At 35.2% G+C, this 12411-nt stretch overlaps 1 protein-coding gene across 1 annotated transcript in view; it reads left to right on the plus strand.

Annotated features, from left to right (window-relative positions):
* Nucleotides 1-939: 939 nt before the first annotated feature.
* Nucleotides 940-12411, plus strand: part of PASK (PAS domain containing serine/threonine kinase) — a 29597-nt gene continuing 18125 nt past the window's right edge. The window contains exons 1-9 of the mRNA XM_026694928.2: nucleotides 940-1300; nucleotides 1679-1883; nucleotides 2445-2680; nucleotides 4240-4410; nucleotides 6497-6637; nucleotides 7182-7316; nucleotides 7515-7826; nucleotides 8622-8772; nucleotides 10668-10833. Of these exons, the coding sequence (XP_026550713.2) occupies nucleotides 1724-1883; nucleotides 2445-2680; nucleotides 4240-4410; nucleotides 6497-6637; nucleotides 7182-7316; nucleotides 7515-7826; nucleotides 8622-8772; nucleotides 10668-10833 (1472 nt within the window). The 5' untranslated portion in view covers nucleotides 940-1300; nucleotides 1679-1723. The remainder of the gene's footprint in view (nucleotides 1301-1678; nucleotides 1884-2444; nucleotides 2681-4239; nucleotides 4411-6496; nucleotides 6638-7181; nucleotides 7317-7514; nucleotides 7827-8621; nucleotides 8773-10667; nucleotides 10834-12411) is intronic.

The following is a 12411-nucleotide window of genomic DNA, read 5'->3' on the forward strand; positions in this document are numbered from 1 at the left end:
GCCTCATAGTAAATGAAATATGTGGTCCAATTATCATTTTCTGGAAGTGGTCCCCCAGAATTTCATATGCCAGCATTTTTTGGAAGCTTATTGTTAAGTTATTTAGAGTATGATGAGAAAATGACAGAAGAGAAGTAACCACAACATATTTTCAAACCTCATAATATTTTAGTAATTTGTCTGAATTCAGAACCAAGCAGTGCTGGCCTAGTGTGTATTCAAGTGAAAGTTAATTAGCTATAGGGGTGTTGACTAAATTGGGGGTAAAAAACATCCTGGAGAAAGGTAATGGCAAATTACCTGCCTATTATTACTAAGAAAGTTGGTTAATCTACTCACAAAATCACCTAGAGATGAATTTGATTTGGAGCTCCCCCCCCCTTTTTAATGGATGATTTTGCTCTTTTAAAGTATTTATTATAGGAAGAAAAATGCCAGTAAAAATTATTAATTATATCTGAAATATTTATTAGAGAGGCTAGAAAATCCATGTTCTAATGTTTAGAAATGTAAGGTATGGTTCTTAGGAGAAAAAAAAACACATCTTAATTTTATTAGATAAAGTGGATTAGGATACACAATCGTTTAAACTGTATTTCTAGACTATAAAATGCCACGACTGTTAATTACGATGTAATAGATTCAAAACAAGCCCTCTACGGATAGTTAGAAACACCGCCCCCCGCCCCTTCCTGGGACAGAGATGAAATATGCAGGCAAGATCTGAATGGACGAGTTTCCTGCGTGCTCTACCGAACAGAACCTGCTCGGCGCGTCCCTAGCAACAGTTTGCGCGGGATCTTTTTGTCTTTGAACGTCGGGGAAACTCCACCCCTTTAGAATTGGTTGGGTTATCGAACTGTCGGCTTCTAGTTCCGTCGCGTTGCTTGGCTCCTGATGTAACTACGTAGTCATTTCCCCGCCTACTTAGCTCGGACTGAACACTTCTCCCCTCGGACAGACAGTTGGGTAAGTTATTCCGTAGGAGTGGAGGCGTCCTGATGGCTCCGGAGGGAGCCCCCCCAAAAAAAAACTCTTCTAGGGGTTGTTTTAGCATAAAAAAAATTCTCGTGTGATTAAATGAAAGGGATCCTCCGAGCATATGTGGAGCGAGTAATCCTTTTTAGTTTAAGCAGCCACCAGAGCCATAAACAAGAGGCACCCTGTCATCTCCTGCCCTTGTCGTGGAGCCTTGTGGTGTGACAAACCACCTGTTGCATTTGAAAGCAGTTGCATTTCTGTTCGTGTTTTCCTGACGGAAGGTGGGCCAATTGCTCCTCCGGGTCTTCCCTGCTGCCAGGTTAGTAGAAACTACTTGAGATGCCAAATGCATTTCCTCTGTGCCATTCTCCACTCTTCCAGATTATAACAATCTTTGAAGTCATTGCCCCGTTAGGCATTCCTGGCTGGGATGTTTAGAAAATCAATACAAATTTACTAATGAATTTTGTGCTAAGTTGGAATTTAACCTGAACGCCTGCTTTCTGTGTCATATTTTTCTCATTTTCTTTTCCTGGCAAAGTGGTGTCAGAAGGACCACATTTGCTTGCTATTTGGCAGTTCGACTCTGCTAGTAGTCTCCTTTTTATAAATATAAAACAAATGTTTTATAAATATCTCAGAATCTGATTTAAAAGAATATGTCCAGTCCTAGATATAACATGCTGTTCTGTTTCAGAGCCTGCAGTTTCTGTGAAGAATTTCCTGTAGTTCACCTATTAGCATGACAGATGAGTTTATCACTTCTAAAGAAATCATTTCAGGCGCCTCTGTCTCTATGACTGATCCTGGGATCTGTGAAGAACTGAGCAAATCTTTTACCTGGACAAATAAAAGGAAGAGTTGGCTTTCAAGGCTGTGTAAGAAAAAAACATCTTTGCCAGGTGAATAGCTTATCTAGCAAGGAAAATAAAGCAATTGTTAATTAAAGAGAACGGTAACTACTCAACAAGAAGATATTCTTTCTTAGCAGATTTTCTGGAGAAAGAAAATAATGGAGTGGATGGGAAAAGACTGAAGGCTTATAAATAAAAAAAATTATTTTGGATTCCTTCTAAACCTCCATGAATACAGTTCAATTAAGCATTAAATGTCTTATCTAAAGCACTTCAGAGGAATGGAAACTAGTGAATATAAGAAATTGGGTGTAAATAGATGTGAAGGAGATAGGCAGTTTAGAAATAGGAAATATAAACAAACAAACAAGCAAATAACTATTTTTAAATCACAGATGTGCTGATAGTGCTTTTTGGCAGTCCTGTTATTTTTGCCTTTTCAAGGTGGTAACTGAGGCAAACATTTCTATACTGTTTTTACCTAGTATGTCTGAACAATGTGTTTCTATAATTTTGTCTTTAATAAGTTGTTGGTACTTTGCAAAATTGTCTGATTGTCTTTAATTCTAATATTTGTGATTCTATGCTTCTTTTTCTTTTTGTTCTTAGAAAATGAATGGAATTCCTACTGCCTATCTTCATTAGCTGCCCGGAATATCTGTACTGGCAAACTTCATAGCTCTTGGGATCATTTGGAAACTGCTTCCCTTTGTTGTTCCATATGTAGCACCTCTTCTTGTTCTCTCTTAAATGCACTGACTTGGGGAGAATCCATTCAGGCACTGTCAAGTAGTATCCGTAACCCAAACAAGGCCATCTTCACTGTGGATATTAGAACAACTGAGGTACTAAATGGATTTGCATAACATTGACATTCTCATAGCATGCCACTGGTGTATATATAGAGATTCAATAGATATGGAATTATCTTATATTTACAGAATGTACTGTATTACAATCAAACATTTGAATAATTCACAAATTTTATTAGGGATAAAATTTGTGGAAAAGATTAAAACAAAAACACATCTTTATGGTCTTGTACCATACTGATTTAATTATATTATAGATTGCATAATTAGGGGCAGAAAACCTTAGATCTTATTTCATACTTCCCAAAGGACACTTTGTAAATCTTACAGCTTTCTATGATATACAAGGTATGTTAAGGATCCCCCCCCCAATCAATATTAATTGTAATCATTAGAAAGTGTCTCTTTGGAAAAGCATAGCTAGAGAAGATTTTATATATTAATTTTTAATTTTGGAACAGAGGATCTATTACAAGTCTGTTTTGAAAGTGGAATAGGCTCCATGTCTATTTTTATTCCTTTAATAATAGGTATTTTGGAGTAATTTGTGTGTGTATATATAGATATATTTAACTAGCTTTGTACGAAAATTGAAACCAAAATGGGGCTAACTACTTTGTTAATAACTGTACTTGGCATGCACTTCATTGTTAAGAGCCAATTAAGTATTTTACCAAGATGCTAATGCCTGGATTTAACACCCATAAAATTGCAGTTGTCTGATTACTCATTTGTTAGAATTTGCTGATTATTTAAGCTTGTAGTACCTACTGAAGACATGTTTGTAAACAAAACTGCAATGATATGTTAATGGGTACTGTTAACTTTATAAATAAATAGAGCAAAATAGAATAGGCTAAAACCTCTGTGACTTGATTCACATATTATGCTACATTATTGTACACAATGTATTAGGCTTAGTGTATGCAACAAATTCAGCTAATTATGATTAGTTCAATAAACAAGCCAGATTTAGAGTGATGTGAAAAAATGATAAAGCAATAATTATTGAAGAACACAAGATATATCTCACTCATATCTTGTGATCTATTTAGAAACTATTAAGATTATGTTCATATTATAGCTAATAGTGATTAATTCAGCCCAATTCACCTGAAATACTGGACCATGAACTAAACAAATCATAAATCAAAATAAGGCTGACACAACAGGCTAAACTACAACATAGCTTTAATTTATTTAAAAAATATTACACATGCTAATGATTTATTTAATATCACATTAATTAGTGTTGCTTTTGAATAAATATATATTAATAGTACTTGTATACTATTAGAACACATTGAAATTCAATCCCAGGATATTAGCGTTTTATTTGTGCCCATCACTTGGTATAGAATCAAGTCAAGAAATCTTCAATTCAGATTTGCCTGAATATATGCTTCTATTTAATTTTCTTCACAACATATTGAAATAATGTGCTACTATTTGCTTCTGGAATAGTTTTGCCTTATCAAACTAATGTACCGTTATCTGTATTCGTTGGAGATTTCCTACCCTAATATGAAGAAAGCCCAACTATGTTTAACTTCAAAGTCCACCAGAAGAGAATTTTTCTTGTTCTTTTTTAGATTCTAGTTGCAAATGATAAAGCCTGCAAGATTCTTGGATATAGTTCCGAGGAAATGATTGGGCGGAAATTATCTGAAATGATTTCAAAATCCAACTGGGATATTGTGGAAGCTCTAAAAGAAGGATATACTGATCTTGAAGAACATGGACCAGTAATTCCAGGAACAGTGGTGCGTGATTTCTTCAATTAAATATCTTACAACTGATATATGCCTATCAATTTTTCAGGCTTGTATTTTCAATTACTTTTCTAGCACAGAAGCCTTAGGAATCTATGGGAACCCCATTTATTTCAATACAGATTTATCTTTGTTCAGATTTATTGATGAAGTTTTTATAAATTTGGTGTTTAAATTTCTAAAGCTATAATAGAAGTAAAATGATGCGTTCGCTTTATATATACATCAGGCATGAAGTAAAGATAATGTGCTTTTGTTTAACAGTGCAGTGCTAGAAAAGTTTGAATGTACTTAAATATACATAGGAGATCATGTATTGTATGTACATGCAATGTGATACTGATTTTTTATTATTTTTACCAGAGCATAAGTAGTCTAATTCAAGAGGACATATGTCTATTTGAGATTAATTCTCATCTAGGCTGTTAACAAATATATCATAGCCTTAGAATTAACTATATTAAATAATTGTTTTTAAATGTAGTCCTTTATGATAAAAAAGTATAAGTAGTTCATAAGAAAATCAAACCTTTTTAATCCTATCCACTGATGACAATCAGACAGAATTGGTTTGTTCTGTTTTTCTGCATTTCACTGTGAACATTAAATCCATAGTTATTTTATAGCAGACCAAATTTCTTTTAAAGATAGTCCTACCATTCCAGTTGAAAAGCTGGCTATTTTGTTGAGAATTTCACATACACGTAGAGCTACATTTGCTTTGATATATTAGAAATGTAGGTTATGAACTGTTCTACAAAACTAATAAAAATTCTTTTGGCACCTGAAGAACATTTTTGTTACATAATCTTTCCACAGTAAGGGCAAATTCTCTCTCTGATTTGTGTACTATATTGATTTGGTCAATCTGGAAATCTTTGCCTTATTTTATAAAAACTAATATGCCTAAAATATTCAATCCTGTTCCTCTTGCACAAATATACTCAGAAATAAATATCCCTGGGTTCTATACATTTATTTTTGGCCTTTAAACAAAAATCTAATCTGAAGGGTCCATATTGTTACTGCTTGTACCTGACTTAATTTACATTATACTTGCTTCTGTAATAAATTTGAAGAGGGATAATATTACTCATTATAGTTTGTAGATTTGTAGTGGGGATTATTGAGAATTATTGAGAATCTATGTATAACTTAAAACAGTTCCGCGGACTCCTGAGGGACCGCGATGTCACAGGGAGTCTGTGAAGGTTTGAAGAATTTTTATGATATAAATCTTGAGTTAAGTCTTGGTCCATGGTCACAAAAGGTATTTAAAGGCGGTCTGGTGGTGAAAAGGTTGAGAACCATTAACTTACAATATTCAAAAACTGCTATTCAAATATGTAAAATTTTGATAAAATTCTTTGTAGGATGTGTCTTAAATCATCTATAGAATATAAATATAACAAGCATCTGAAATCTTGAATAATCATGGTAAACTTTTATATACAAAATTAATTATGGTGCAGTCATCTGGAAATAAAACTATTTTAATAAAACTTGCTAAAGTAATTTGCATATAGTTAGTGAAAATTCATATCTACAAATATTATGCATATAATCCTTAACATTAAATATGGATAAAGTATAGCAGGGGTGTCAAACTGGATTTCTTCGAAGGCCGGATCAGCATTGTAGTTCTCCATGGGCTGGTGGGGGTGGCTGGGACAGATGTCCCCTGCAGCACCCTGCCGGCCAAAATGTTTTCACCCTCCATGGCCTCCTGCAGCGCTCTACTGGCTGTTTTCAGGTCTGTTTTTCTGCTAGTTTCTGGGCCATTTTTCGGGCCGTTTTCGGTTGGCAAAGTGCTGCAGGAGGCCATGGAGGGTGAAAACGAGGCACGGGGTGGTTGTGTATGCAGCCCATTTTAACCGCCAGAGGCACCATGGGCAGATCCTTTGATATTTCCAGGCCGGCCCAGCGGGTTGGATTTAAGCACCCCGCAGGCCAGCTCCAACCCAGGGGCCTTGAGTTTGACACCCCTGAAGTAGAGAAACACATTCTAAAAGACAATGTTTAAAGGCTGCCTGTCTAAACCTGCAATTTAGAAAGCTAACATGTATTTTATCACTAGGTAGATGCCATTTCCCAAAATAATGAAAAGATCCCTGTCACTATATGGACAAGAAAAATTAAAGGCCATTGCAGTCAGTACTGTGTTGTTGTTTTGGAACCTGTGGAAAGACTCTCTGCTTCCGTTTCCTTCAAAAGTAATGTGAGTAAACCAGCAAAATAATGGAATGGAAATTGTAGAAACATGCTTGTTTTTTAACATGGATGTCAAACCTCATGCTAGCCAACTTTATCAAAGAAAAGAAATAGGAATGTGCTTGCTTGTGTTCTCTTATTGTACACAAGAACCACTGTTCCTGAAATAATACAGTGGAACTGAAATTCTTTAAATAAATGATTTAATAGCTGTACAGCTATCTTGATGTTTGTTGATGTGAAGCAGTTGTAATAAGTAGTCTGATATATGGAAGTAAATGAGACTTTTTTCTTTAAATATTATTGTTGCCCTCTTCTAGAAAGGCATGATATAAATATTTTAAGTAAAATTAGTAAAAAATTAGAAATTAGCAGGATGTAGAATCAATGTGGAGGTATATCTGCCCTAAAGTAGTTTTTCTAGGCTCTATTCCTTAAATCAACAGTCAACGGTATTATGTTTGGTCACTTCATATCTGCTATAAAACCAGTGCTTTGATACAGAATGCCTAGCATTTGTAATACAAATTATGTTGAACTCTCATATTAAGGGAGAGATTACTTCATGTGACCCCCTTTTTGCTCACCTTCATGGATATTCATCATCAGAAGATGTGGTTGGTCACTATATAAAAGATTTCATACCTTCTATCCAACTTCCTGCACCTGGGAAAAAAATTCCAAAGGTACTATTAAGTTTATTACACACAATTATTGCCTTGAACGAACGAATGAATGATTTTTACATAAATTAATGTTTGGGGTTAACTTCAACTATATGATAGTAATTTGAAACCTTTACTCTTCATTTTCTGGTATTTGTCAGTGGAAATTTTAGTATCTTAAATTTGCATTATTTTGTGATTATCACTTTCTTCTTTCAGAATATCAAAATTCAGAGATCTGTTGGCCGAGCAAGGGAAGGAACAACATTCCCTCTTAGTTTGAAACTCAAAGTAAGCCCCCGTGTTGATGAAGTTATTTCAGTATCAGATGACTCTCCACCAGCTATGGATGTTGAAGTTTTGGAAAATAGCACCTCTTTACCAATGGATTGTTGCTTCTGTGCTACCATCTGGGTGTTCACCACTATCAGCGGATTGGTAACTGTTCAGGCAGATGGCACAATTTATGGAATTAACAATACATTTTCCCTAATGCTATTTGGTTATGAGAAGAAAGAACTATTAGGCAAGGTAAAAATCTTATAATTCTCTACAGAATTTTTTTTTCCTAAAACGATGTCCTCTCTCAAAAATGTATTTAATTTCAATTACCAGGTTTCTACTATCCATTGTCTAATCCCATGCTGCTTGAAATTTCTACAAATTAGAGTACAATTAACTTGAGGGCCAACAAATTGGGAAAATTGATTAGTGCTGCAAAATGTTGGGGATTTAGACAGGCCTTTAAAAGCAGAGCAGAGGTCCCCAATCCTCAGGCCACCGACTGGTACTGATCTATGGCTTATTAGGAACCAGAGATGAGCAGTGGGTAAGTGAGTGAAACTGAAATCATGCCCTCCCCCCGCATCCATGGAAAAATTATCTTCCATAAAACCAGTTGAGCGGCAGGCGGGTGAGCAAGTAAAACCAAACCCACCACCTCCATCCATGAAAAAATCGTCTTCCACGAAATCAGTCCCTGGTGCCCAAAAAGTTGAGGACCACTGATCTAGAGTAGTGCATTCTTGACCATCCAAATTTTTGATTACAATCATGGCCAGAGATGATGAGTCATAGGTAGACAAGATCTGGGTGTTCAGGATTGGGAAAGACTGTTCTTAATACTAGGATATTATTAATTAAATTACCAAAAAAATTCTTTCATTTCAATTAAATGATGGGAAAATTTCACTGATAAGTTTTCAGCAGCAAGTTGAATTTTATAATAGTAGTCCCTATGTTCATCTTTTTAAAAAAATAAATAAAGAATTGGTTTTATTAATTGCCACAGAATAATAGGAAAGGATTTTCTCATTTCTATTATAGAATATCACTTTCTTGATTCCTGGATTTTACAAGAACATGGATAAGACTGATTCTTCTTTGCAACTTCCACAATCTAGAGAAAGCTATGTGAACGCAGAAAACATGCACTCCTCTGAAGAAATGCAGAGGGATGAATGTGCTATTGAGAAAGGTAAGTTTTATCCACAGATAATATTGTTCACCCAAAATAATGTTTTGTTTTTAATAGATTGTGCTCGGCATCTGATTTTATAATGGTGGGATGTTAACATACTGTATTCAGAACATAGCAATTAATAATATTGGGATTTAAGTTAGTTCTGGCTAAATTCTATTGATTTCATGGCATCTATCTAATTTAATCTATAAATAATCCAGGATTCAACCTGTTAATTTTTATTTTATTTCTCTGAGGCAAATCCATCTATAAAAGATGGTGAGCTCTAGCTTAAAAGACAATTCTGAATAAAAATATAGGGTTCAGCATTATTATATAGATTACTTGCAACCATTCATTTGGTGACCATTCGAAGTTGCACTGGCACTGAAAAAAGTGACATATGACCATTTTTCACATAGACATTGTAGCATCTCCATGGTCACATAATCAAAATTCAGATGCTTAACAACTGGCATGTTTTTATGACTGTTGCAGTGTCCCAGGGCCATGTGATCACCTTCTGCAACTTTTCGACATGCAAAGTCAATGGGGAAGTTAACAATCATGTTACTAACTTAACACTGCAGTGATTCACTTAGCAACTGTGGCAAGAAACGTAAAATTGGTCAAAATTCACTTAACTGTCTTGCTTAACAACATAAATTTTAGGCTCAATCGTGGTCATAAGTTAATGAGTACCTGGACAAAAGAGATAATTTAAATTTATGTGTCCAATGGAACCAGGTTGCAGAGAATTATGTGGGAGAATTCTGGGAATTGTATATCTAGACTCAATTAGAAAAAGTTGACAAGTAACCTGGGTTTTACATTTACTAGTTTTCAGGATTTTACTTGTAATGCAAACAAAAATATATCAGATCATCTACTACACAGTTGCGACATTTCTAATGTTGACTCCCTTAATCTTTATTAAATTGAAAGAAGTTTTAAATAATAAATACATCAAATAAATAATGTTATTACACTATTTTATGTAATACTATTAATTCATATATTAGTTATATTATTATAAAATAAACAAGATAAATAAAAAAATAACAAACCTAATTGGCTTAACATGATTTTCTTGGGAAATTATTTATTCAACTTGGAACGCATGTCATGAATAGCTTTCAAATATCCTTCCGAAATTTAAATTGGATTATAAATACTAAAGTGTTTGATTGTCACTATCAACAGAGTTTGGTTTATTTTTTGGAGGGTAATTCTTGGAATTCTTCCTAAATGAGGATAAATTTAGTCTGCTTTCTTATAATTAACTACTGTCATTGACAAATATCTTCTCTCTCAGCAATAATAAAAAACAGAAAAATTATCCAAACTAGAGAAGGAAAAGCTAAATGGGATGGGATGGGAAAGAGAGCAAAGAAAGAAGCACTGTTTGTATTGAAAAATGTTAACATTCATCAGCCAAGCAACTTCTCCCAAGGAAAGTGTCAAAGGCATCCATGCTAGTTTTTTTTTATTGATATGCAGTAATTTGCATTTCCCATCCTTTAATTTATTTTCAGTAGGTTTCATATTCTTATTGAGTCAGTGAAAACAATAGTATTCCTTGCCCACCTTAATTAATGCATTATTTATTTTTTCTTGGATTTACTATTATATATAGTTTTTCAATTTAAAGGACACATCTGTAACTAGCTAATTATAACATACATATTTTAGGGGTGCATCAATGGTACAGATGTAGATATTCTAGATAACTGCCAATTTTGCAAGGTTATAATTGTACATGCTTGATTGTCCAAAAAATGGTATCTTCTGTATGGTATAAAATGATACTGAGCCATGTAGCCACATTTCACATGTAAAATGGCATTAGAGCTTCTTGGGGCATATTTTGCTAAAAGGATTGTTGCCCATACCGTTTTCTTCTGATGCAGTCACCAGCTCATTCTTTGTTGGAGATTTTCCAGATCTGAAGGAACAACAGGAGTTAGGGAGGAATGAAGCTGATCTCCCACCTGTAAGGGAAATCCAGCTGGAAAGTTTGCAAAATGTGCCCTGCGCTCTACTGTCTCCTGCAGTGGTATCTTCATCCCTAATTTGGTAGGTTTCAAATGCACAAGTCTGTTTTACTGTTGCCACTGCTGAAAAAAGTTATATCATGAGATGGAAGAGTGCGAGAATTAGTTTCTATAAATAATATGGATAATGAGTTTTATTACAGGAAAACCATATAGTAGCCCTGGTTGTTGTTGTTCAATGGCTAAGTCGACTGACTCTTCGTGATCCCATGGACCACAGCACAGCAGGCCCTTTATTCCCCTTTATCTTCTAGACTTTGCCTAAATTCATGTTCATTGTGTCATTGACACTATCTAACTTTCTCATCTTCAGCCATCCCCTTCTCCTTTTGCCTTCAATCTTTCCCAACATCAGGGTCTTTTCAAATGAGTGGCACAGTGGTTAGAGTGCCACACTGTAGGCTACTTTTGCTGACTGCCAGCTGCCAGTAGTTCAATCCTGACTGACTCAAGCCTTCCATTCTTCCGAGGTTGGTAAAATGAGGATCCAGATTGTTGGAGGCAACATGCTGACAGTAAACTGCTTAGAGAGGGCTGTAAAGCACTGTGATGCGGTATAGAAGTCTATCTGCTATTGATATTGCTATTCTCATTTGGTGCCCAAAGTATTTGAGCTTCACCTTCAGTATCTGTCCTTCAAGTCAGGGTTGATTGACTGATTTGATTTCCTTGCAGACCAAGAGACTCTCAAGAGTCTTCTCCAATACCACAATTTGAAAGCATCCGTTCTTCAGCGCTCAGCCTTCCTTAGGGTCCAACTCTCACAGCCATACATTATTACTGAGAAAACCATAGCATAGGACCCTTGTCAGCAAGGTGGTGTCTCTGCTTTTAATATGCTGTTTAAGTTTGCCATAGCTTTCCTCCTGAGGAGCAAGGATCTTTTAATTTCATGGCTGCTGTTACCCTGAGGCTCTTTGGTTTCTCTTCACTTTCTGCCAATACAATAGTATCGTCTGCATGTCTGAGGTTGTTGATATTTCTCCCACAATCTTAATTCCGGTGTGTGATTCATCTAGCACAGCATTTTGCATGATGTATTCTGTATATAATTTAAATAAGCAGCGTGATACAGCCTTAATATACTCCTTTCCCTATTTTGAACCAATCTGTTGTTCCACATCTGGTTCTAATTGTTCTTGAGCTGCATAGAAATTCTCAGGAGACAAGTAAGGTAGTCTAGTCTCCCATCTCTTTAAGAACTTGCCAAAGATCCACACAATCAAAGGCTTTAGTGTAGTAAATGAAGCAGAAGGAGATGTTTTTGTGGAACTCCCTTGCTTTCTCCATAATCCAGCGAATGTTGGTATTTTGATCTCTAATTCCTGTGCCTCTTCAAAACCCATCTTGTATTTCTGATAGTTCTTGGTCTACATATTGCTAAAGCCTAGTTTGTACAATCTTAAACATGACCTTGCTAGTGTGAAATGAGCACAATTGAACGGTAGTTTGAACATTGTTTGGCATTGCCCTTTGGGATTGGAATGTAAACTGACTTTTTTTCCCAAATACTGTGGTGGTCATTGTTGAGTTTTCCAAATTTTCTGGCATATTGAATGCACTACTTTATCTGAGATGTGTTTTTTGCTAATTCTGTGTT

The sequence above is a fragment of the Notechis scutatus genome, chromosome 4, assembly GCF_049901735.1.
Source record: "Notechis scutatus isolate UNSWTSFEM ecotype Mainland chromosome 4, rNotScu1.2, whole genome shotgun sequence".
In the NCBI taxonomy this organism is placed as follows: Eukaryota; Metazoa; Chordata; class Lepidosauria; order Squamata; family Elapidae; genus Notechis; species Notechis scutatus.